This window comes from Heterodontus francisci, chromosome 9, assembly GCF_036365525.1.
Source record: "Heterodontus francisci isolate sHetFra1 chromosome 9, sHetFra1.hap1, whole genome shotgun sequence".
Taxonomy (NCBI): Eukaryota; Metazoa; Chordata; class Chondrichthyes; order Heterodontiformes; family Heterodontidae; genus Heterodontus; species Heterodontus francisci.
The window spans coordinates 82,293,965-82,319,214 of NC_090379.1; the positions used below are offsets into that span (position 1 = coordinate 82,293,965).

Consider the following 25,250-nt stretch of genomic DNA (forward strand, 5'->3'; position numbering starts at 1 on the left):
GAAGTTATGCTGAACCTTTATAAAACTCCGGTTAGGCCCCAACTGGAGAATTGCATCCAGTTCTGGTCACAACACTTTAGGAAGGGTGTGAGGGTCATTCAGAGGGTGCAGAGGAGATTTACCAGAATGGGTCCAGGGATGGGGGATTTTAGTTACAAGGTTGGCTGGAAAAAATGGATTTGTTCTCCTTAGACCAAAGGAGATTGAAGGGGGATTTAATAGAAATGTACAAGATTATGACAGGCTTAAATAAGTTAGACAAGGAAAAACTGTTCCCATTAACTAATGGTACAAGGACTAGGGGGTATATGAGGAAGAACTTCTTTACGCAGCGGGTGGTAATGACTTGGAAATGGAGACCATCAATGACTTCAAAAGGACATTGGATGGCCACTTGAAGGAAATAGACTTGCAGGGCTATGGAGATCAAGTGGGGAAGTGGGGCTGTCTGAATAGCTCCATGGAGAGCTAGCTTGAACTCGATGAGCCGAATGGCCTCCTTCTGTGCTGTAACTGACTCTATGACTCTATATAAATGCAAGTTGTTGTCTGTGTGCTATATTAATCAAAAGAATACTTAAATTATAAACTCCAACCAGAATTTTGTCAGGAGTCCTAAGCTTCTTGTCTGCTTTTCCAAAACTATACACGAAAAGAAATAATCTACTAAGTCTCTTTCCAAGGAAAGATGAAATCCAGAGCTAGATGTTACATGCATACTAATTGAAATGGATCTGTAATAATCTCCCTTGGGCATTTTATTTTATCTCAATAATATCAGTAGACAAGGACTACAACTTTGAAAATAGAGACACGTCGTTGAAGCTTTTCGTCTTGCACTCATCAGGACAATCCGCAAGAATACCAATGTAAGGGAAAACAATGACTTTATTCTTGTGGATTGTTCTGATAAGTGCAAGACGAAAAGCTTCGACAACATGTCTCTATTTTCAGCAATACTCACGTTCTGTACTACCAAATGACTATTTGACTACAACTTTCTTATGGGTTTCCCACTGTTAAGGTCGTACATATCATGGTTCTTGGTCCATGCTGTCAGAATGTTCTGTGTTCCTGTTAGTTGCCGGGATATATTAAGTTTTGCTACTAATAATTGTACAACACCAATAGAGTGTTTTTGCAGAATGCCAGATAAAAATTTAAACAAACTGAAATTTAATTTGGCCCAATACTTTATGCCAAATCGCCAAGGAAGAATATACACCCAGAGAGCAGAAATCCCAGGAGTCATTCCTCTGGCTAAAGTGGTTTTGAAAAATGATTTTATCTTGTCAATAGTGAAAACTGGCTCATGATGGCTGCAGAAAGTGATTTAGAGTCATAGAGTTTTATAGCACAGAAACAGGCCCTTCGGCCCAATGCGACTGCACCGACCATCAAACACCCGTCCAAAACTAATCCCACTTCCCCGCGCTTGGCCCATAGCCTTGTATGCTATGGCGTTTCAAGTGCTCGTCTAAATACTTCTTAAATGTTGTGAGGATTCCTGCCTCTACCACCTCTTCAGGCAGTGTGTTCCAGATTTCAATCACCCTCAAAAATTTCCTCAACTCCCCTCTAAACCTCCTGCTCTATGCCCCCTAGTTATTGACCTGTCTGCTAAGGGAAAAAGTTTCTTCCTATCTATCCTATCAATGCCCATCATAATTTTGTATACCTCAATCAGATCCCCTCTCAGCCTTCTCCACTCCAAGGAAAACAACCCCAGCCTATCCAGTCTCTCTTCATAACTGAAATGCTCCAGCCCAGGCAACATCCTGGTGAATCTCCTCTGCACCCTCTCCATTGCAATCACATTCTTCCTATAATGTGGTGCCCAGAACTGTACAATATTGGTGATGGTGCTTACTTTATAACTTATGTAGGCATGTCCTCTTTGATATGGGTTAACATAATGCTCGACCAGCTACATTTTATGCAAGAGTTTTGCATCATCCTACAAATTCTGGATCAGTACTCAGTCACTGGAGCAGTACTGTTAAGAGTCAAAGACTTTGTCCCTATGATAGTGTTTGCTCACAGAACTAACTTTATAGTTCATGATATCAAGTACTGGAGGGCAACCAGAAATGGGCAATAATGTCTGCTGTGACAGCGAAATCCACCTCCCAAGAATGAATTAAAAAAATACGGAAATACCAAAACACCCGATATAAGCAGTGGCGACTGTATCACACTTGTCTTCAGCAGGTCCATGGAACAGCAAAACCTAAACTCTGCTATACTCATTCTTAGTGCAGGGCCTGGCCCCAGGGATGGTGGATATCAGAAACCATAGAAAAATTACGGCACAGAAGGAGGCCATTCAGCCTGTTGTGTCCATGCTGGCCAAGAAAAAAAAATAGAAACTAACCGCCCAATCTAATCCCACCTTCCGGCACCTGGTCCATATTGCTCTACTCCTGTGAATGCATCATGACTCATTTTCCTTGTTAAGTGTGTGACCACAGTGTTAAAAGTAGCAATCTTCAAATTTCCCTTTAGAAGGTTGTGATGTACTAATATCAGCTTGTAGAATCCTCAAGGTAGAATTTCAGGCACCTGATTGAAAGAATTACAACCAAGGACTATTATCTATCATGAGGTTGCTTGCTGTAATCATTTTCATAATGCAAGTTGTTTTAAAAGATCACTACAGATTCATGGACACACCAATGTTGTATATAATGGAAATACATAAAAAAATGACACCATGTGTACTTTGTAAGGGCATTATGTATGGAGTGAAAAAATCAGAATCTGTCAGTGGCCTAAATGTTCCCAATGATTTCTCTTACATTTACCAACACAGCAACAGTGACTGCACTTCAAAGTAATCCATTATGTGTGCAGCACTTTGGGACATCCCGAGAGACGTGAAAAGATACTATATAAATGCAAGTCCTTTTTTTATGTACCCATGGTATATGTCGGGAAAGAAATAAAGATGTCTAGCGTATTTTGATCAGGTCCCAACTTGTTCCTGATTCATACCGGTACAGTCATTCCTGTTTTGTACAAATCTGGGTGGGAGCAAATCTGTCCTACATGTGGTATGTAATGTGAATCTACTGTATTTCAGAAAACTTACAAACAGATTTCATAATAATGGTACTTGAATTTTAAAAAGTACATTTAGATTTTGTGATCACATTAGAAAATCAGTTAAACTTACTTCAAAATTGAGAATTTCCAGCTAAATATTTAAAGTATTTCAACTTCGTCAGAAAGAAGGAAAATTCAACACAAACATGTTGTGCTGTAGAATATCTAATATCTACCCTGCCTTTACATTATGACATGTTTTAATAATCCACCCACTAAGCTTACAGTATACAAATTCACAATTACTGATATAAATATTAAATAAAATACAATCAAAGGAAAGTACATTTATTCAATAGAGTCATACAGCACAGAAACATAAATTACTAATGTCCCTACATTGAGGATATTATAAAGCTCCTGTGACATACAAGTTTTGTTTGAACAAGTGAGGTTAGCTGGTTGAATGTGACATTGGTGATTGATTAAAGATCAATTTATTATTTCACAGATGTGAATTCAATGTACTGTTTGTAATTGTAAAAAGAGTGATATGAGGTAGGAACAATGTGAGTGTACATATAATACTAATGTTCAGTAGGTATGATGTGAGAGCACCAATAACACTAAATGTTAGCAATAAGATATGTGAGTATATAAATACTAATGTCGAACACCATTTAACTGTATCATATTTTAAACATATTGCAAAATGATATTACATTAAGAAAAAGCCGAGTCCCCCTGGTGGGTCAGGGGTATATCTAATTGTGTTGTGTGATACTAAGGTATTTAATCAGAAAGCTGGCCAGAGTTTCCACTTCTGAGTGTTATCCAATGATCTCTTCTGGAAAGTACATAAAAGATGGCAGCTGAGGACAGGATTAGATTCAACAATGTTACTCTTCTTGTTAGATAAGCCCATTCATGAATAATGGTCACTTGGATGAGGTGCCAGAGTGAATCCAACACCCAAAGATCATAAAAGCAAAATACTGCGGATGCTGGAAATCTGAAACAAAAACAAGAAATGCTGGAATCACTCAGCAGGTCTGGCAGCATCTGTGGAAAGAGAAGCAGAGTTAACGTTTCGGGTCAGTGACCCTTCTTCGGAACCAGTTCCGAAGAAGGGTCACTGACCCGAAACGTTAACTCTGCTTCTCTTTCCACAGATGCTGCCAGACCTGCTGAGTGATTCCAGCATTTCTTGTTGTTGTGACCCATAGATCATACTCCATCATGAGTCAGTGGCTTCAAATTTCATTGCAATTCTGTAAGGGATTATAAAATGGGCAGAACCTGAATCCACTGGGTTTCCGGTCTTTTTACAGCAAAAAATCAAACCTCGGTGGTGGTTGGGGGGTGGTGACTGGGGGGAGGATTGTGTTTCTTCTGCCTGCCCCAGTTAAGTCCCGCCAGTACTTTAGAGGGCGTGTCTGGCATGTTCTCTGCCTGCCCTGGGAATCTTGCCCCATGTGTGTCTGATCGTCCCCACAGAACCTACATCTGCTGAGAGCTGGTGCAGGTTTTTCTGGATTTAATGAAGGTCCCTACACAACATAATCTAATGGTATTGCCAGGGCAAGGCAGCTCTAACATCTTTTCCAAAAACGTAATCTTCAGGCCACCAGGTATCGCTCGACACAGTGGCCGAGATTTTGTGAGGTCCCCTGAGGTGGAGGGCATGGAGTATCGCAACGGGTGGTGGGGCGGGTGGAGGGCCCAGCAGTCTTCTTATCTTCTTGGGTGTGGGATAGGCCGACGATGGCCTTCCCATCCAGAGGCCAATTGAGGCCCTTGAGTGGCCTATTTATGGCTAATTAAGGGCGTCTTCCTGCCGCCGGTAGGATCTTACCACTTTTCATAATGCAAGTTGTTTTAAAAGATCACTTCAGATTCATGGGCACACCATGAGTGACACTGTTGTATATAATGAGAATACAAAAAAAAATACACCATGCGTACTTTGTGAGGGGATTATGTATGGAATGCAAGAATCAGAATCTGTCAATGGCCTAAATGTTCCCAATGATTTCTCCTACATTCACCAACACAGCAACAGTGACTGCACTTCAAAGTAAAATGAGGCACCACCTCCCCCGCCCCCCCCCCCCCCACCATACCTTGCGGACTTGGGAGGAGGTGGTTCCTACTTCATGGGCAAATTGTGGTTCATGGAGGACCCCCCCCACTGCAAACAACTTTTCCCCTGGGACCCCTCTCCCCCTGGACTGCATACCAACCCTCACCCACCCCTCGCCAGGGCCTTCTGGACTGGCCCCGGTGACCCCACCTCACTGCCTCTGTTCCAGGGTTCCACCGTTGGGCCTGGGTCCAAGGCCTCTGCAGTACCGGCAGTGGCCACCACTCCCAGTGGTGCTGCCGATACTGCTGACATGCTGGCCCTCTGATTGGCCGGCAGCTCTTGAAGGCGGGATCCCTGTCCCTTTAAAGTCTTTAAAAGGATGGGGATGCCGCCTCCTAAAACTTTGATTCAGAAAGACAGGAGGAGCGCTCCGGCAGGGGCACGAAAAGGCAGAGGTGGGGCTCCCCCCACCTTTTCGGCAAGAGCCCCATCTCCTGTACAAAATCTAGACCAGTGGGTGCCTCTGTTACACCGCAACATGTATGGGTGCCCCTTGCTATTATTTAAATAACTCCGTCCCTGGGATTTTGGGATGGGATCAAGGTGACAGCTGAGTGGCAGGTGGGAGGAAGTTCTGCCCACCTGCATTTCTAGTGGTATGATGCCACTACAGAATTTGTAGGCTGGATACATTTATCTTGTGATATGTTCGAATTTTCATAGTTTAGATGTACCGAAAGTATTTAGAAACAATAGCTATAGTGCTACATATGAATGGAAGTTTGTGAATAAACATGTTTAATTTTATAAATTGGACAACTCATCAACTGTGGCTCATTTGCATGGAAGCTATATTCTTCTTGTCTTCGTATTTAAGTGTGACAATTCATTCATAAAGTAATTTTCAATCTCCCTAAAGTAATATTCATAAACTAAATTAATCAACTAAATGCACCTTGCTTTATGAAAGTTCCTTCATTTCTCAAAAAGTGTTATTTCATTGATCTTTTAATTAAATGTGTTAATTATTTTTTACATCTTTTTAAATTTTTCAGAACTAAGATTTTTAATTGAATTGCATTTTAATTGGTAAATGATTACAATTCTAATGCATTAATCAGACTTATTTTAATAAACATTTTGTGCTCCAAAAAAACACTTCGATTAATGTAATGAAAATAGCATCATGTACAACGCTACTGCAATACTGTTAATTAAATTGTTGCCAAGGGTTTTTGTGTTAATTATTTATAGGTTTTCAAACTAAACAATGTATTCCAAAACTGCAAATACAGCATTTAAAGCAAATTGTAATTTGATCCAGCAAGCCTTAGCCTACAGTTTGATACGAATGGTTGCAGAACTGTCCGTGCTGCTTTAGCTTATTAGCATTTAACTATAACCTTTTGCGTGGGCAAGTATATATTTTTAAAATCTTGCCATAGATAAGCAAGGATGAGACATAGTAATTACAGTTGTAGGGAATACAACAAATTAAATGATGCCTTGACTGGGAAAGTGTGGGAGTCCGTTGACAAGTGATAAAATAATTTTAACCTCAGCACTTGAACATCTTTGTTCGCTCTGGAGGTGAATTTGATGTGACAAAGTTTACACGATGGCTTAATAAAGCAAGAAGCACATATTAGCGGATAAAGTTTTGATGTAGTTTGGTAATAATTAGTGAAAGGAGAAAAATTAGTTCCTCCAAGGTTTGGCCTTAAAGGTGTTCACATAATTTACTATGCTCACTTTTCCTCGAACTTTTTCCATTTCAATCATGATAAATTCTGTTATTAATTTCCACAAAAGGAAACATGGCCCAGGTATCATCAACTGTAGGCCAGCTGTTAGCTGTCTATCAACCACCTGAAGTGGACAAGCAGACCAACAGCGAGAATGTCACTCCTTTGATCTGGCAAAGAGCAGCTGCTGATTTATGTACCAGGACTTTGTTCTTCTGTTCTACTTTACTTTCTTTCCTAAGGCAGAACCACAAAATCTGGTGGAAAACTGCTCTGTTCACTGCAACATCAACAAGCTCTGACAACTGCAACAGGCTTTCGTTGGCTTGGAGACAGCTCTCAGGCATCTCTTCTGATGCTCACCTTTCGAGATTCAGTTGTTATTGTTCAATTTAACTTCTGTACAGTGAATGGACTGTGGCCAACATGCCTGGGGCATAAACACACCTGTATGAAAGGAGCCTTATTGTGGCAACCATCTCGTCCAACCTGCATACACACTACCCATTTCCATACCAAGAAAGAATATTCCATCCTCCCCAACGGCAAATTTAGCCTGAAGTGTACTTCATTTTTCTGCTGACCTCTAAAACCTTATTCACAGTCAAGAACATTTTTTCCTTTTTTTATTTATTAAGGCTATAAGACCTAAAGAATGTGGATTAAAGAGGTTATTTTATATTTGTTTGTCTGTCAGTCAGAAATAAAATCTCTCAGGATCCATAGAACAAATCAGAATGAAGATCCCTTTCTAGGTGTAGCTTCATTAAACCAAGTCCAAAAACGATGACACTAGCTATCTTGACATGCATATTGCTGAACTAAAATTACTTCTTCACATTATTATATGTCACCATGCACTTTGTTCACTTTGGTGTAGTGTTAGGCCAGCCTGTAGTTTAGAGTGCAGCATAGATGTTTTATGAAAGAATTTCGGATGACACAATGGATATCCTTTTTTTGAAACAGATAAATCTGATGTGGTTAAGATGCTTTGCTATTAATCATCCATGATAAACACTAAACATAGTCAATATGTTACTTGCATGCAGTCGTGTTAAATTACTTGATTGGATTAGAGATTATATTAATGGACTTAAATACAATAAATCCTGAACTCAAAATATATTGGGATGGGTCTCAATTCTTACATTTAATTCAATATAATTTTGAGATATGCATAATTTAATAAACTTTGTGCTCAGTACCAGCACACAAAAAATGGTTCATTTTTTAAATGCAGTATTTCATATTTTACAGAAGTAAATAATATCCTTGTTTTCATTTTATGCTTAGCTGCTTGGCCTACCTTACAAATCTTTGAAACCACCAGTTCAGGTCAATAAACTGAAGTGCCTGATCTCCAAGTACTCCTGCAAGTGTCATTTAGAATAAGAGCAGTGAATCAGGAGCAGAGTGGAAAATATCTCAATTATGGGACTGATTGACTCCACTGAGAGTTGTTGCTCTGTCATTACAGTAGGCAGCAATAAGCCTGCACTGTGTATTGGCAGAGTTAAAATTATTATTTGCTGAGCAACAACAGCAGGCCAATTCTATACAAGACAAGGGTAAAGTGATAATTGTTTGATCAATAGTGCCCGACATCATTCCCATGCCCAACAGTCCCTACTTAAACTTCATATAAAACACCCATTTCAATTTGTCTGAGCCTCTGTAAGTACCATCTACATAAGGACACATCTGCACAGCTAGCAAGTAATGATCTTCAGCAATCAAATCAAAAGATGCAACTGTAGAAGTAAAATTGGGTTACGCCAGAATTAATGCTTCATTTATTCATATGAGCACTGCTCACACTTGCACTACAAAATGTATTTTAGGAGCCATACACAGAATAAAATACAAACATTCAACATGGGAATGGGATCAGCGCTAAATTTGTACCTGCTGGTAGAGCACTGGATTGAAACAACAGACCAGTCAGACTGCTCCCAAATCCCAAGGCAAAACCCACAAAGCCTAACTGTCAAGAAAGTGCAAATGAAAGATGATACTGGTTGTAGAGCTGGTGTTCGTCTCTAAGGCCACTGCATCAAGTTTTCAGAGTCTTACAACACTGGTAGTGTACAGTACTTTCTCTATCTTTCACTCCTGTTATGTCTCAAATATGTTCATGTCAAAGCTACTCCTCTCCAAGCCCTTACTTATTTTAATTCATATTGAAATTAAAGAAATGGCAGTAACCTTACTGAGAAAAAATTATAAAATGTGTTTTTATAAAATATGTTCTAATGATGAGTCACTTCTTATAAACAGGAAATGCCCAAACCCTTGGAGATGGCGTCAGTTTATATCAAACAATAATTTTCCCAAAATTACATTCTCTCAACATTAACCTCTATTACTAAAACCTAGATTTCTCAATTTTAAAAAACTTCCTCGCTGTTAGTCTGACGTGATCTGTCCAACCATCATGGTTTCAGAGAAGAAGAATAAATGTGATGTAATGAGCCATCACTGACTCATTAACATCTACATGACTGATGTGCACTATTCAAATTAGCCTCTTCTCCACTTGCCAAAGTCATATACATTGGATTTACAAAACACTGCCAGATATCAACATAATTAATATGCACACAAACATCCCAGTGTCATCAAAATATGTCAATTCATTAGCTATTTTTTAAAAGAAAAATCCATGGATAATTTGTGCAAGTTTAGACTGGGTTAAAGTGATAATATCAGAAATATCCGAAAGGGGGCGCTATTTTAGACTTGTCAATTTCATCATGAATTTTTCCACAAGCTTCATCAGCACCATAGCTGAGACTATCAAACAAATGGCTTATCTATCAGCATTTACAGAAAAACTGAAGAAGTTGACCTACTTTGATAAAACTTTCATATCTATGTAAAAGATAAAAGATAATGGACAACCTTGAAGTACTGAAGTTCCAAATTTCTCAATATCTTCTGATGTCAGAACTTTTTTTTTCAAAGAAACTTGCATATAATGAGAGTACTGACAAGTACTTTTAAAACAAATTCTAAACTGCAGTTAAACATCAGGAGAGCAACAAAATCAGAATATAATTTGAATGGTTTCCACATTTTTTTATTGCACTGGATAAGTAGTTCTTAATTTTGAATATAATGCTGTTTCTTTAACCTTTGCAGATTATTTGTTAGCCATTATCAGAGACCAACGTTTTACACACAAGGGATCAGGAACTGATGTCTAGACCTAACCACTTAAGACAGGTGACTATTAGTCCTAGTCCCTGTGGTGACAGCCTCTTAACTAACTATCTGGCAGCTCTGCATTAATATCCACACGTTTTCTTCTCAACTCTGCTCAATCAACAATGCATGCTAGTTTAAACTCATCAGAACTCTAGTGAATAGCTTAGTTTTTGCATGAATAAGTGGAACAAAAATCTTACTGCAGTAACTTAGCAACCTTATGCAAAAGTAAAAGCACCCGTAAGCTATAACTGAGCTGATTTTGTCAACAGACATAGTTTGCCTACCGAAACGTTGGAAATCCATCGGCAGCACTCAACCACTGGAAAAGTTTAATTAACACATTCACAAACCACAGCCTCTATCAGAGTGTCCGATCAGGTTTGATAACATCAGATCTTTTGTGGAATCCTCTTTAATTCAATTTATCTTCACCTTTTACCAAACACGGTGATCCAGCTTAAATGCCTGTACGCTACAAGCTGACTATCATTAGTTTTACCAATTACTTCGAAATATACTCTCGCTTATGAAACCAGAAGCTACACTGGTAAACAAATGCAAGCATTTCAAATTCCTTTTAGATTCTGTACTCCCTTTTCTTTCTGACATCAGCAGGGCTGATTACTTTCTGTTTAAAATACAGCATTTTATGCATTATGTATTATATGAATAGTGTAAATATGTAATGGCAGGAATCTAAAAGTGAACTGATCTGTCTGGCAATTCTATCTGATAGTACCCTGGAAGGAAAATATGCTTGAAAAGTTGCCAACCAGAACAGGTCAGCCAGTTGTTTCTGGCCTGCCAGGCATAAAAAAAGTCTTGCTGAACTCCCAGGACTGTGAAGATGAGCACTGGCTTAGAAGAGATTTTAACCATACAGTAACATGGGTACATTAACCCAGAAAATCATGTTCTTCCAACACCCCAAATTCACGATGCCAGCAGTAAAATCATATCTCAATTCTGGCGTGATTTGAAGTAGGACCATTTAGCCCCTTGAGCATGTTCCGCTATTCAATTAGATCATGGCTGATGTTGGACCTCAATTCCCTTTACTTGACTTAGCTCCATATGCCTTGATACCCTAACCTATCAAAAATCTATCGATTTCTGCCTTCAAAACACCAACTGACCTAGAATCCACAGGCTTTAGGGGGAGAGAATTCCAGATTTCTAATACTCTTTGTGTATTGAAGCACTTCTTGATTATGCTCCTAAATGGCCTAATTCTAATTGTATGTCCTTTCGTTCTGATACCACCAGGAAATAATTTCTCCGTACCTACCCTCCCCAATCCTTTTAACATTTCAATCAGATCAGCCCTCAACCTTCCATATTCAAGGAAATACAAGCTAAGTTTATGCAATCTACTCCAATTTTGAGGACATGAGCACTTTTAAGAAAAATGGGTTTCACTGAAGATATATCCCAACTATCCAATGCAAATTTGACTTTATAGTTATAGTGCTTTACACTTGTCTGTCCACGATCTGTGTGAAAATCAGTGTTGAATGTATTCAGTACCATATTCCACTTAGCATGCTCTGCAGAAAGTGCCATCTTAGACTGTAGTTATACTGCAGCAGGTGTGAGCATAAGTGATGTGAGCTTGCCTCCTAGAGTGGGTTCACCTGGCTGAGTAGATGCGATTTGGTGACACACCAGAATTATAGGATGCAATTTGTGTTGATACAAAGCTAAAACCTCTTTAACTGCATAGTTTGAACTACAAATCTGACAGGATGGGGAATTGTTGCTGTCGATACATTTATGCTCTGTGTTCTACAAATAAGACATAGCAGCTAGTGAGACTAGTCCTACTGTTTGTTAGTTCAATAAGGTATTTCCCAAACTCATGTTGTATTACACAAAGACTTGTGGTAATGTAGGTGTCGTTAAACAGAAGAATATTTTATTTTAGAAAATGTAACGGATAATGTAGGCAAGTTAAACAGATGCTCTTTCCCCTCGCTTAACAGTGCAAAAGCACAACCTGCTACACTGTTCTTCGTATCTGGTTTAACAAGTTTTATTTTGACATTATTCCTACAGCTGTTAGCTCAAAAATATCAGACTGACTGCCTTCCCCCCCCCCCCCCCCCACTAAATTGTTCCTTTTTATAGCCTTCGATGGCCTTTTCATCTGAGTGATGCAGTCCTTGGTCACAAATCTCACTGCGATTCCACTGTGTGACATCTTCACTCGTTTGCTGCTGCTCATTAACAAACAATACTGCTGTGAAATTGGTTTAATGACAAAGTAATAAAATTGCTATTCAGCTCACAGATTGCCTGAGGCTCTTTGAGCTCCTACAAGGCTTACACTGTGTGCCAAGATGCATTAAGCTGCTTATTTGTGTACACTGCATCCTTCACTCTGTTTTAGTCTATTTTTCTCTGTCTATATTCAATACCGTTTCCTTGCTGCCACCCACCTTAAAATTAAAGTTGATTTATGCATGCAACCTGTGCCACATTGACTTTGAGTGTGCTGCATCACACAACTGGCACTATAGATATTAGTAAGAAAAAAACTTGGTACCTCAAACAAGGAAAAAAATCTAGCTTTAATCTACAATTCCCTGATCAGATATAATAATATTGCAACATTAACCCATAATTTTGACCTGCCTCTAAGCAAATGAATAATCTTTCCAGGCTCACTTTTTTTAATATCATGATATATTGCTCACAAGTATTAAAGGGCCCCTGTCATGAGGTATTTCAGGTTTGCAAGACATCAATTTTTGTTTACAGAACATTGATTTGTCACATTGATGTTGCCACATTGACACTGCTACTGATCGACAGGAAATAGTGTGGTTGCATCAAATACGTCTGCAATAAATAGAAACGTGCCGTGTGGTTTCCAGTAAAGACGTTTTGACAATAATCTTTTAAGGAGCAAGTTCATATAAAAGCAGTATGATTGTAACCCTATAGAAAATGTCATACAATCTCTATGGTTAGGGTAATGGAAGAGGCTGCCCCCAGCATCATAGCACCTCCCCTACTTCCATGAGATGACACAGCTCCTTTAAATATCAGTTTGCCTTTTTGCTCGGGCTATTTGAAGATTTTATTAATACAAGATGCACACATACCTACAAAGCTGTTTTGCTGCCACCTGTTTTTCATAACGAGTGCCCATTTCTAAAACTACTTGGTTACCATTTCTGGAGGCCACAACCTCCTCCTGATTTACTGTTGCTGGACAGCAGTGAAATAACAAAACGGCTATGTAACAGGTGGGTAATTCCTGCTAATTATAAGCAGTGAACATTTTTATTGCTGTAACGTAAAAAACACTGTAAGTACTTTGGGTTTTTTTTGTTTCACGAAACAGGCCTTTTGCCTTTCTTATAGCAGTACCTTGCATTTGTAATAGTGCTCGTCATGTACAGAAAGAATGTCTTACAGCTTTACAGCAGATTGGGACATACCAGGCACTGAGCAACAGGAGAAACGGTCAGGGTGGGAGAGGATGGGGTGGGTTCAGTCACATGGGTGAAGAGAAGGGTTATTAGCAGGCTTTTTAAAAGCAGAAACAGAGATGGCAAGGCAAACTGATATGGGGACAGAGATCTAAACAGTATGGATGAGGGATTGAAAAAGTGGCTACTAATCGTAGAGATGAGAGAACAGAGAACAAAGTGTCCATAGGTATTGGAGATGCAAAACATATGGCTGGAAGGGATAGCTGATGCAGGGTGGGATGATTCCATGGGGTTGTTTGAAAGCAAGGATCAGGAACTTGCATTCAATTCGCTTGAACTGGGACCGCCAATGGAGTTTGGCACAGATGAGCAATAAGATGGTGGAAATTCGTGCAGATAAAGGCAGGAGTCGAGACATTCTGAATGAATGGGGTTTGCTGCCAGCTGTGGCTCACTCTTGCCTCTTGAGTCAGTAAATTGTGGGTTCAATTCCCCACTCCAGAGATTTGTAACCATAATCCAAGCTGACACTCCCAGTGCACAACTGAGGGAGTGCTGCACTGTCAGAGGTGCTATTTTTCGGATGAGATGTTGAACCAAGGCCCTATTTGCCCTCTCAGGTGAATGTAAAAGATCCCAAGGCACCACTACAGTGAGTTATCTCCAGTATCCTGGCCAATATTTATCCCTCAACTGATATCATGAAAAGCAGATTATCTGGTCATTATCAATTGCTGTTTGTGGGAGCTGGCTGTGTGCAAATTGTCTGCCATGTTTCCGATTATACAATAGTGCCAAAAAGTACTTCACTGGCTGTAAATTACTTAGGGAGATCCCAAGGTTGTGAAAGATGCTATGTAGCTTGTTAGGCCACAGCTGGAGTACTGTGTACAGTTCTGGGCACCACACTATAGGAAGGATGTGATTGCACAGGAGAGGGTGCAGAGGAGATTCACCAGGATGTTGCCTGGGCTGGAGCATTTCAGTTATGAAGAGAGACTGAAAAGGCTAGGGTTGTTTTCCTTAGAGCAGAGAAGGCTGAGGGGGGACATGATTGAGGTATACAAAATTAAGACGGGCATTGATAGGTTAGATAGGAAGAAACTTTTTTCCTTAGTGGAGGGGTCAATAACCAGGAAGCATAGATTTAAAGTAAGGTGCAAAGTAAGGTGCAGGAGGTTTAGAGGGGATTTGAGGGAAACTTTTTTCACCCAGAGGGTGGTTGGAATCTGGAACGCACTGCCTGAAGAGGTGGTAGAGGCAGGAATCCTCACAACATTTAAGAAGTATTTAGATGAGCACTTGAAATGTCATAGCATACAAGGCTATGGGCCAAGTGCTGAAAAATAGGACTAGAATAGTCAGGTGCTTGATGGCTGGCACAGACACGATGGGCCGAAGGGCCTGTTTCTGTGCTGTATAACTCTATGACTCTTTAAATGCAAGTCTTTGTTGGGCAGCTAGATTGCGGGGGGTGGGGTGGATTAGAGAAATTGTGATTAAAGGTGTGAATTAGACAGGGTTTTTACAACGCAGAGCTGCGTACTGTTATGGAGGTGGTCTTAGTAAAGGGATAGATGTAGGAAAGGGAGCTCAGTTAGGATTTGACAGTATGTTAGGTTCCACATCTCTGGATTTAGCCCACGATGGTAGCCAGAAAGACTGAAGGAGTGAAGGCCAAATGTGAAGGCAGCATCCAAAGACAATGGATTCCGTTTTGTTGATACTGTGTTAAGCTAGAAAAAAGTTTGGCTCATCTAAGTCTTAACTTCAGGCAGGCAGTTGACGCAACGGACATGGCTTTGATAAAGGAGGGTGAGAGGTAAAGCTGACTATTATTTGTGTACCTGACCCGATGCTTCGGGATGATGTCATTGAGGGTTACAATACATCAGCAAATGCAGAAATAAATCATAAAAATGAAACCAAAAACAATGGAAAAGAGTAACCATTTCTTTACTGGCTGCCAGCTTCTTGCCTGAGCCAGAAGGCTGTGTGTGCATGCCCCATTCCAGAGATTTGAGCACATAATCCTCTCAGGTGGATCTACAAGTTCCCGTGGCAGTATTCAAAGAAGACTAGCAGATTTCTCCTGGTGAAGTTTCCAAACTCATTGCTGTTCTGCCCAAATTGACTGCCATATTTTCCTGCATCATAACACTTCAGAAATAATTAATTGACTGTGAAATGCTAGGATATCTTGAGGTCATGAAATGCAAGTTCTTCTTTATCTAGTACCTCTGTGAAGCACTGTGCAACATTTTTCCATATTAAAGATGCTAAATAAATGCAAGCTGTTGTAACCAGAAATTCTATTAGTTTTAGTCAGAGAGTTCCTGTAACTTTGAACTTTGTTACTTTTTGTGCAGCAAGTTTTGCTGGTTCTGGACTGGCTGCACTGCAACACAATAGTCACTTCTAGTACCTCTAGAGAGAAAAGATTACTGACATTTTCTATCTTTTCTTAATTGAATGATGCCTCTTGCTTACTAACCATGGTTTATCATTGGAAACGATACAGAGAAGTCTGGTGTCAACACCATTTGCTTCCCCAATTTGAGTGAGCCCTTAGAGTAGGGTGGTGGTGGTGGTGGTGGTGGTGGGGGGGGAGCAAGTGTTATGTGAATGCAAGGACAAAGTCATAGTGAAGTAGATGGTTCAATTCAGATTGCGCTGTTAAAAATAATTTTTATACAGCATAAGGTGGTACTTAACTTCTGATTCTTGTGCGAATGTATTAGCCTGTGCATGTGCCAGCAAGATCTGAGTTTTATGGACAGAAAGCTAAAGTATTGGTGAGGAAGTTTTAACATGGATGGCAAATGGTTCAAATGACAGAGTACAAGATGGGATATGAGCTATCAGTTGGCAAGATATAGCAAAAATTTTAGAACCAACAATGGTCGACAAGAGGTCCAGAGGAACGTACTAACATAATAAACATTTGGACTGGCTAAGATCAGGTGTTCCAGGTTCTGAAAAAAATGGCTCTTCTATTATGTCAATTCAGGTGGAACATATAACAGCAACTGGCAGTTATTTCTGGATTTTTTTGTAATTTACTGTTAAGATTCCACTTCTCAAAGTAATGATTACTGCAATATCAGAAGTGATATTTGTAACAGAAGTGGTAGTTTCTCACTGCTACAGTGTCGTAGTAAAAAGGCTGGGTTAACTCGAGAACTCAGCACAATGACCTAACAACAATGCAATGCCCTAATTAGCTGTCAATTAGCATTATTAAAATGAGGCCAATCATTTCATCTGCACGATGTTTCAATTTCACCTACTGCCTTTAGGTCACATAAGTCACTAGTGTAGAGTTAGGACAGTTATTATAACCTTTCGTAGCATGTCTCTCTATAGCATGCCTTCCCTCTTGGCTAATTCTTTAGTTACTGTTAAGAAGTCAGTAAATGGAATCCATATGCTGTTTGCATCATCACAAGTTGGAGATGTAGCAGATTGCAGTATAAACACACTGGGGTATAAGTCACTGAACTCTAGTATTCCCCTCATAGCAAATTGATAGCATAATTTTATTATGCTCTGAACAATGACTACAGGGAATGTGCAAGATCGGCACAGCTCTACATATAATCCATTTGACTAAATGTAACACTTCCATTAGATGAGTGTATAATGAAAGCAGTACTAGATGCCAGCAAGGACTATAACATTTCAGTTTTCAGATCTTGTCAAAAGGGCACACAATAAATCATACATATAGCTTATTAAATGTCATAGGCAGGTGATCCAACAGGGAGCACAAGGAGGGTGCTTATATTGCAAGATGACTTCTCTGTCATGTGATATGTATTCTTCAAAGCGATAAGGTCAGAAATTCTTTCCATGGATTTTAATAAGCTACTTATTACCGTCTTTCAATGCTAATTATTTGATATATCCTTTTGGTAACCATCTATTAATATTGAAGTGGTAGCCATATTTTAACAATGATTGGGTAATAACAATCATTGTTCATTTTTATATAATTGATAATGTAATTCTAGTGAAAAAATGGGAAGATTCTGTTAGGACAGAATAAGAGATCTAGAAAAAATGGTTATTAATTTTTACCCCCCTATTGTAATATGCTGTGGGTATAAAATGGGACTTTTTACATTTAAGAGGATATTAACTGCTTTCTAATAACCAATATAATATCAAGCCCTTAATACATTAAATCTCAAAAACTGTTGATTAATTACCTTATCAAATCTTAAAGTGATTTATCATAAATATCAACGTTCCTTTACTGTCATCTTGCTTAAGAAGTTTAGAGTTTAAAACAGATCAACTATTAGGTAATTAAAAGGTATATAATAGTTTATTTTATGAGTTTACCTGTCGATATCAACCAAAATATGCATATGTAGGCGAGATCGATTCTCTTGTACCATAAGCAGCCATGCTGCACAGCCCAATTTAGAGCATTAGCTGTTCTGTTAACATTGACAAATATGTGTGCAAAGACCCTCAGTACGCAAACACCAAGTGTCACTACATATTGAGGTTCTAGCTGTCCCTGGTGTTGTGAAGGATGGGTCTGGCCACGTTGCGCAGGAATGTTCCAGTCAGTTGGACCGTGCCATACCACCTTTCCCTTTCTGTTTGTGCAAAAAAGCACTTTTGACCACAAGTCCGTCAGGCCATGATCTGCATGTAAATTCCTCAAGCCGCTGCGGAAAAAAAGCGATGGTGGAACCTGTTGGATGGTTCCCTGAGGAGACCGGAAAAGTCATTTGGCAGAATGTCTCATCACCAGAACTTCCAAGAAGTACCAAGACATAGCTTGGCTGGTGGTGAGAAGGGCCCTCCCCGCCAGATCCTTCATGCACACCTGGGGCTGGATTTTATTTTCCTGTCGCTGGGAGCGGCAGTGGGTGACAAAAATGGCACCACCATGCCGCTGATATGCAGGGTGGCTACCACCCCCCCCCCCCCCCCCAACAAATCACATGGCGGGGGTGGCCTCGGCGACGCTGTCAATGGCGTTGCCTGATTCAGCGCAGGTTCTGGAGCCATTTTTAAAGGGCTGTCAGGCCTACGTTGACAGATGAGAGATGACCCCATCTCTTCCCCTCCACAACTACACCAAAAATAAATGTTTGGCCTATTCCCCCTCCCCAATACACTGAAATTGCAGAGTTGATCCCTTCTCCCCCCACAACTGCACAAAGTGCAGAGGTCACCTCTTCCTCTCCCACACACAAAAAAAATGCAGCATTGACCCCGTTCCCCCTTCCCATTACACTAAAAATACTCTGATCCCCTCTTACCCAACTTGATGACGCCAGCTTTCCCCGGACGGGAAAGTGAAGGCGCATGAGTGCCGGCTGCCGCACTGAAGTCAAGATTGCGGGGAATTGGATTTAATGAACGCATTGAGTTTATTTAAATATTTAAAGTCGGGTCCCATCGCCGAGCGGCGAGTGGGTCACCAAGGAGCCTCACTGCTGTCAGGAAGATCGGGCCCGGTGATCCCGGCGTCAGGCTCCATGCGGGCCGCTGCCAGTGTGATCTTCCGGCAACCCATTGCCATGGAGCACAATGTCGGAAGCTGGACAAAATTCAGCCCTTGGAATCTCAGCGCCACAGCATGCTGGCCTGGCAGTAGCCGCAGTGGGGATGAGACCATCGCCCATCTCCTTCTAGAATGTGCCTTTGCAAAGAAGGTCTGGAAAGAGATGCTTTGGTTTTTTGTCAAGGTTCACCCTGAACAGCTCTATAATGCAGGACTCTGTGCTTTACAGGTCGCTCACAGGGACACGCACCAAGATAAACATCAACTGCTGCTGGAGGACCATCAACTTGGTGAAAGGTGCTTTTTGGTCTGCCCAAAACTTGCTGGTCTTCCTGTGAAAGGAGCTGTCCACGACCAAGTGTTGTAGACTGGCACATTCCAAGGTCCAGGACTACATTCTGGGGGATGCATTAAAGCTTGGGGCAGCTGTAAAGGCTCAAGGGGAAAGGCCACAGTCGAAGGCCCTCCTGCCGTAGTATACTGAGGGGCTGGAACCCATGTAAAACCCCTCGGACTGTTTGTTTAACATGAAATGTAGATTGTGAATATAATCTGTAATTGTAAGCGTAGTGAGGCACCTCAGAATGCCACATACTGTATTGATAGAAATTAAACTATATTGCACATATGTAATGTCAAATTTGAACTGTTATGAAATGTACTTTTACAGATTTTATGAATAAAGTATACTTTTGGAAGAAAATTAACAAAGACGAATTGAATTGCCAGCTTTTTTATTCAATTGCACGGTTTGCAGTTTAGACTATATACTATCAATTGCTTAACCCAGAAAGATAAACTGAACCAGCACATGCATGCAAAATTTGTTTTCTGTCATCATTCATCATATATAAGGATAAGATAAGTTTCCCACCATATGCCATTAAACACTGATTCTTGCCAAAAGCATGCATGTAACCACTGCAATATTTTCCCATGAGTCATAAGTGAATCCAAAGATGTTTTCACAACAATCAGATAAACTCAAAAAGAAACAGTAATTTGATACTACAGAGCAAAACCTCAGAATTCAGGTATCATGTGATTTAAGATCCCATATAGTACTAAAATTCCCCACAGAATTAAGTAAATCTTTCTTTCTAAATTGAGAACTGAAACAAAAGATAAAAAAGGTAAAATTGCACCCGATTATATGTAAAGTACAATCTTTTACCTCTATTTTTTTTGCACAGAGACCTTCACAACATTGTTAATTTCATTTTATCGAGAACAGTCTGAACATTGCTTGCTAACCTTTCTTTTTTTTCTTCTAACAACTGACCATTAGGTAAACTCCAAGGAATCGCGAACATACTGTTTCAGCTGAATGAGAATGATGCGCCACTTGCTAATATCAAAACAGAGCTTCCTTGTGGCTTCTCCAAGCCTTGATTATGCTGCAGAGACAAAGGAATGATTCAGCATCTCCTTTCATGTGGCTGCTGGAATCTAGAAATGACTGCTTCAGTCCACTGTCACTGGCCATTCATTTGCTGATATCAAATAAGAAAGCTGTTCAAATTGATTAGAGCACTTCTGCAAAACACTCCTGAGCTTGTAAACAGGAATTTAATTCACATGTATTTTTATAGCTATTTAGTAGCCGTTCCCATTTTTAAAAGTAAGTGTGTGATCCCTATACTTTTGTGGTGTCTATTCAGAGTATGGTCAAGTACTTGAGACAACCTGTCCAGTGTTTACAAATGTGGACCTTTGCATCACCTTTGACCTTCAGTTTGCCAAGCTGTACAAACTGCAGCATGTCCTATTTCTTTTTCAAAAATGACAATGTCAGCTGATAACCGTGAAGCCTTTAATGTTTGAGTAGCTGAGCTCTTAACATGGTCAGTTCTTTAAGGTATACTAAATTATTAATTTGGTACAAAATGTATCATATCTGACATAATATAAACTGGTAAAATTAAATTGATTAATTGAACCAACAGCTTTAACTGGCCTTGAACTTGCTGTATTCACAAAGCCATTTCAAACATAAACATAATTATTGAATTTTATGAAAGAAGATTTTTTTTAACATAAAACAATTCAGTAATTTTTTTTGATCTTCAGTACGGCAGTTTATTTCTGCATAAGTCACCCTGACAGAACCTAAGCAACTCAATTTTCTGCTCTGTAGCTAGGCACATTGCCTTCTACATAGCACTAGCATGAAAAGGCCGTGGCTAAGCTTTGGTTACTAGTGTAATTGAAATGCTATCCACACTATAGGGTGCATTAAAGTCAGATAACAGCAGTTCCTGTGGCCAATTTAAGTAGCTTGACTTCCCTAGGAAAAAAAAAATTGCCTGACAGATAAGGCAGACAAACTGGCTAATTCTCCAGGCATGTCTCTCATTGTGATCCTAGAAAAATGAGAAAAAAATGAATCACAGAACCACAAAATCAATTGACCCTCAGGTTGCTCATCAGGCACGGAGTCCGATAAACCTAAAAGCTTCGTTAATGTCTGCCTGCCTGTATCCCTCAGATAGAGCACTTTGTAAATGAACCTGCTTTGATAAATATATTAAGGAAAGCTGCGAATAAAAGGAAAGTCTTCTCATTTGTAAATACAACCTCTGCTACATGGAATTATAATGATAAAATGGGGTTCCATGTAATTAAGTTTGTATAAGACCTGAAATCCGTGCAAATACCTTCCCTGAAATTTGAAAGGAAACTGTCAGTTCAATTAATCTGAACATCACCCGAGAATGTACTGAACAAAATTAAGCTGCAGATAAAACCCGGGCCAGTATTTTGATAAGTAATTCCTGTATCATTTCTTTGGTACTGTGATCATTTTATTTAATCCAACCTCCACATGCCTCCTGCTCCCACCTCCCCCAACCCCCACCCCCCCCACCACCACCACCATTCAAAGTTATGTGTTAAGCCATCTACAAAGGGACAACTAGTATGACTGCAGTGGCAGTAATCCATCATTTCACATGTGTAAAATGGGGGAAAAAATGTGTTTAAAAAAAAAATGATCAGAAAGGAAAATCAATATCCTAGTCTAAATAGTACTGCATTTCAAAGTGAGACAATGTGGCGTGTGTCCAGTACAACAGAGTTGAAGTTGCATGTTTGTGTGCGAAATAGTTTTGCATCTCAAAAAGATGGCGTTAGATATAAATCAAAGAACGCCAACAGAGAAATAAAAGGCTGAGATAATTCACTCACCAGTTGTTCACTTGTAGGATTGTGAGTCCCGTGTCTTGAGCTAACTGTTTCTTCTGCTCCTCTGATGGGTACGGATGCTGCACAAAAACATAAATATCAGTCAAGAGATACTGAGAGGCATGAAACAAGAGCTGGCAATGATCACTTTCAGTCTAACTATAGAGGATGCTGTTTCATTTAAAAAATATATCTTTGCAAAGAAAGAAAGTAATGCTCAGCTAATTTTAAAAAAACGAAATAAGTTATTTTGATTGCTGGGTGTTGACACTTTTTTGGAATGGCCTTTAGCCCTTTTGAAAGCCATGTAATTGCAGGAGGCTTTCCTCATTTTATCCTGTCCATATTAGTAATGACCCATTGCTACTACTAAACCACTAATAGTTTTCAGCAGAGGCGAAAGAAATGAATAGGATGAATCTAAATTCACAGTTGGTAATTTGCATTGTATAAGGCTGCCTTAGCCACTCGGACTGCTCTTGGCCATCAATCGTCTGCTGTCAGGTGCTGCACTATGCCACAGTGATAAATATGCTTCCTAACACTAGAATTCATCCAAACAATGTAATTGTCCTTTATTTTCTACTCAGTAATGAAGATAATTAATGGTTTAGACAAACAAAAAGGATGTTTCATCAGGAAGAGCAGTGGGTGAAATCAAAAGGCTTAAATAATAATTTTGAAAGGCTGAAATATATGTTGTAGAATAATTTCTCAATATATCTCAAGTGGCTCAGGACTGTAGCCCCAAACATACTGTTCACTATACATCATCAAAATATGTATTTCCTTTTTCTACATTGTCTGTCAATATTAGCTCTATCTGTAGTGAACCAACTATTCCAGTACAGATAACAATAAGGTGTCAGTATAAAGCCAAGACTAACTATTAAAGGAAAAGCAACACATCCTCAGGTAATGAAGTTATACTATGTATATGGCCATTTGAAATCTCTAACTCATTCATTTTCTGGCACAGCCATCCTGTAGCAATTGAGGTTTCCCAGTGGAATACATGCTAGAATATAGTAACAATGATGATGGATCACTTCATCACGGTGGAACCAGACTGTGGTGAATTAAGGACACAGGTCATAGGTTTGGCTGTCCTGAAACCACTCTACACTGATGAAGCTCTCAGAGGTGTGAAATGGTAACTACACATTATGTACATTTTAACTAGATATTAATTTTCATCTTTCCGGTTACAAACTTAAAACTCTGCCTTTTAGTATTGTGGTCAATAATAACTGCCAAAGATTTAACACTGGATACATTCCACTGTATTCTGCACTGGAATTTTTCTGTACAAAATTCATTATTTTAACTCTCAACTGGCGTAGTCAATTTATGCTGCACCGTATGTGGATCTAAGTGTTACTACTTCCTGACAACAGCCAAAACAGGCAGGAATGCTGCATGACTCACTTGGCCTCACAGACTTGTACTACTAAACATGGCGAGCAAGCATAGCACAGGCATTCAAATTGCAACAAATAACTTCACTTGCTTGCTGCCTCAACAGTGCTTAAAGGCTACAGAATAACAATTATGGAAGCTCCAGTGAATGGTCTTCGTGATTGTGTCTAGAGAAATAAAACAGTTATTATTTCATACACTTCAAAGGCGACGCTCAAAACCCAGTAGCTATGTAGTGCTATTGTGAACAGGGCTCCCCCATAGAATACAGTGCTGCCCCCTCAACAATAGCTGGCTTCTCTCCTGTTCTCGCCTGGCCTCCAGCCTGTTTGCAACACCATTAATTTATGTTCATTGAGTTGGTGCAAGGTTCTAGAGCAACGTTTGTTATCAATTTGCCTTCCGAGTTGAGCCTATAGCCTGCCATAATTTGAGATGATCTGTCTGAGGCCTCATACCGAAATCTATCAGTACTGGTGTGTGAGGTTAAGGTGAAGTTTTTGTCATTTCCTAGTGTGTTCATGCATGTATAATATGGGGAAAGCCAAGCGTCTGGTTATTGCCCTAACATATAGCTTTAACGCAAGTGAAATTTTCACTGAATCTAGGTAACATTCTATAAATTATCTGTACTACCCTGTCATAAATTTGCAGAAATTGCATAGTGCACTCAATCAGCAAGTCCTCTGAATAAACATCAACATCAATTTAATGGCTTGTGCACACATTGTAAACCAGAGAATCTCAACACAGGCAAATCAGATAAATCAAAAACCCTAGCTCACACAGGAAAGAGTTTCTAACCTAAGGTATTACTTACAATGAGGTTTCTTTATTCCACAAAATAATTGAAACTTTTACTGTAAGGATTTGAAAAGCGTATGCAGAACATGAAACAAATGTCGGAATTTTCTGGGATTGGAGGCTTACTGAATGCTGAAGCTTTTCATTTACAAATTTCATTGACAGAAGTTGAAATATGGTTTGTTCTACATGACAAAATGTTTTATTTCAGCACATACTTGCAGACATAAACATAGATAGAGATTATAATACTGTGTACATGATTACAACCACATACCTTGTGACTGAGTTATACTGCACGTTTGATGTTCATGTGGTGTAATCTATTACACCACACCAATACCAAATGTGTGGTGGAACTCTGCCAATTTTGCAGAAACTGCCAATTCAGCATAAGTAGCAAATTCACCAGGGCAATGACAGTACAAATGGAGGGTGTAACTATAAACCATCACAATTACTGTTAAAATGCTGCACCACTTTGTGCACTTTAACTGGGACATGTGGCTCCCCAAAAATCTTATGGTAAAACTGCCTCTTATCTATAAGAAAAAAAGTTGTTACAGTGAATATTATCTACAGGAGCCAAAAAAACTCTAAACTACCTACTGCTCCACACTTTAAACAAAACTTATAATAAGAACACTGAATAGAAAGAATCAGCATCATAGATCCCAAGCACTGATGACTGGAGATGACAGTTCCATCCTGTACCCTAAATTACTGGATCAGTGTAGCCAGAATTTATGAGAGTCAGACAGTGGACCTCACATAGCTCACATATTAGA

At 39.6% G+C, this 25,250-nt stretch overlaps 1 protein-coding gene across 12 annotated transcripts in view; it reads right to left on the reverse strand.

Annotated features, from left to right (window-relative positions):
• Nucleotides 1–25,250, reverse strand: part of meis2a (Meis homeobox 2a) — a 121,609-nt gene that overhangs the window by 22,553 nt on the left and 73,806 nt on the right. For all 12 annotated transcript variants that reach the window (XM_068039397.1, XM_068039396.1, XM_068039395.1 and 9 more), the window contains one exon: nucleotides 22,243–22,319. In XM_068039397.1, coding sequence (XP_067895498.1) covers nucleotides 22,243–22,319 — 77 coding nt within the window. The remainder of the gene's footprint in view (nucleotides 1–22,242; nucleotides 22,320–25,250) is intronic.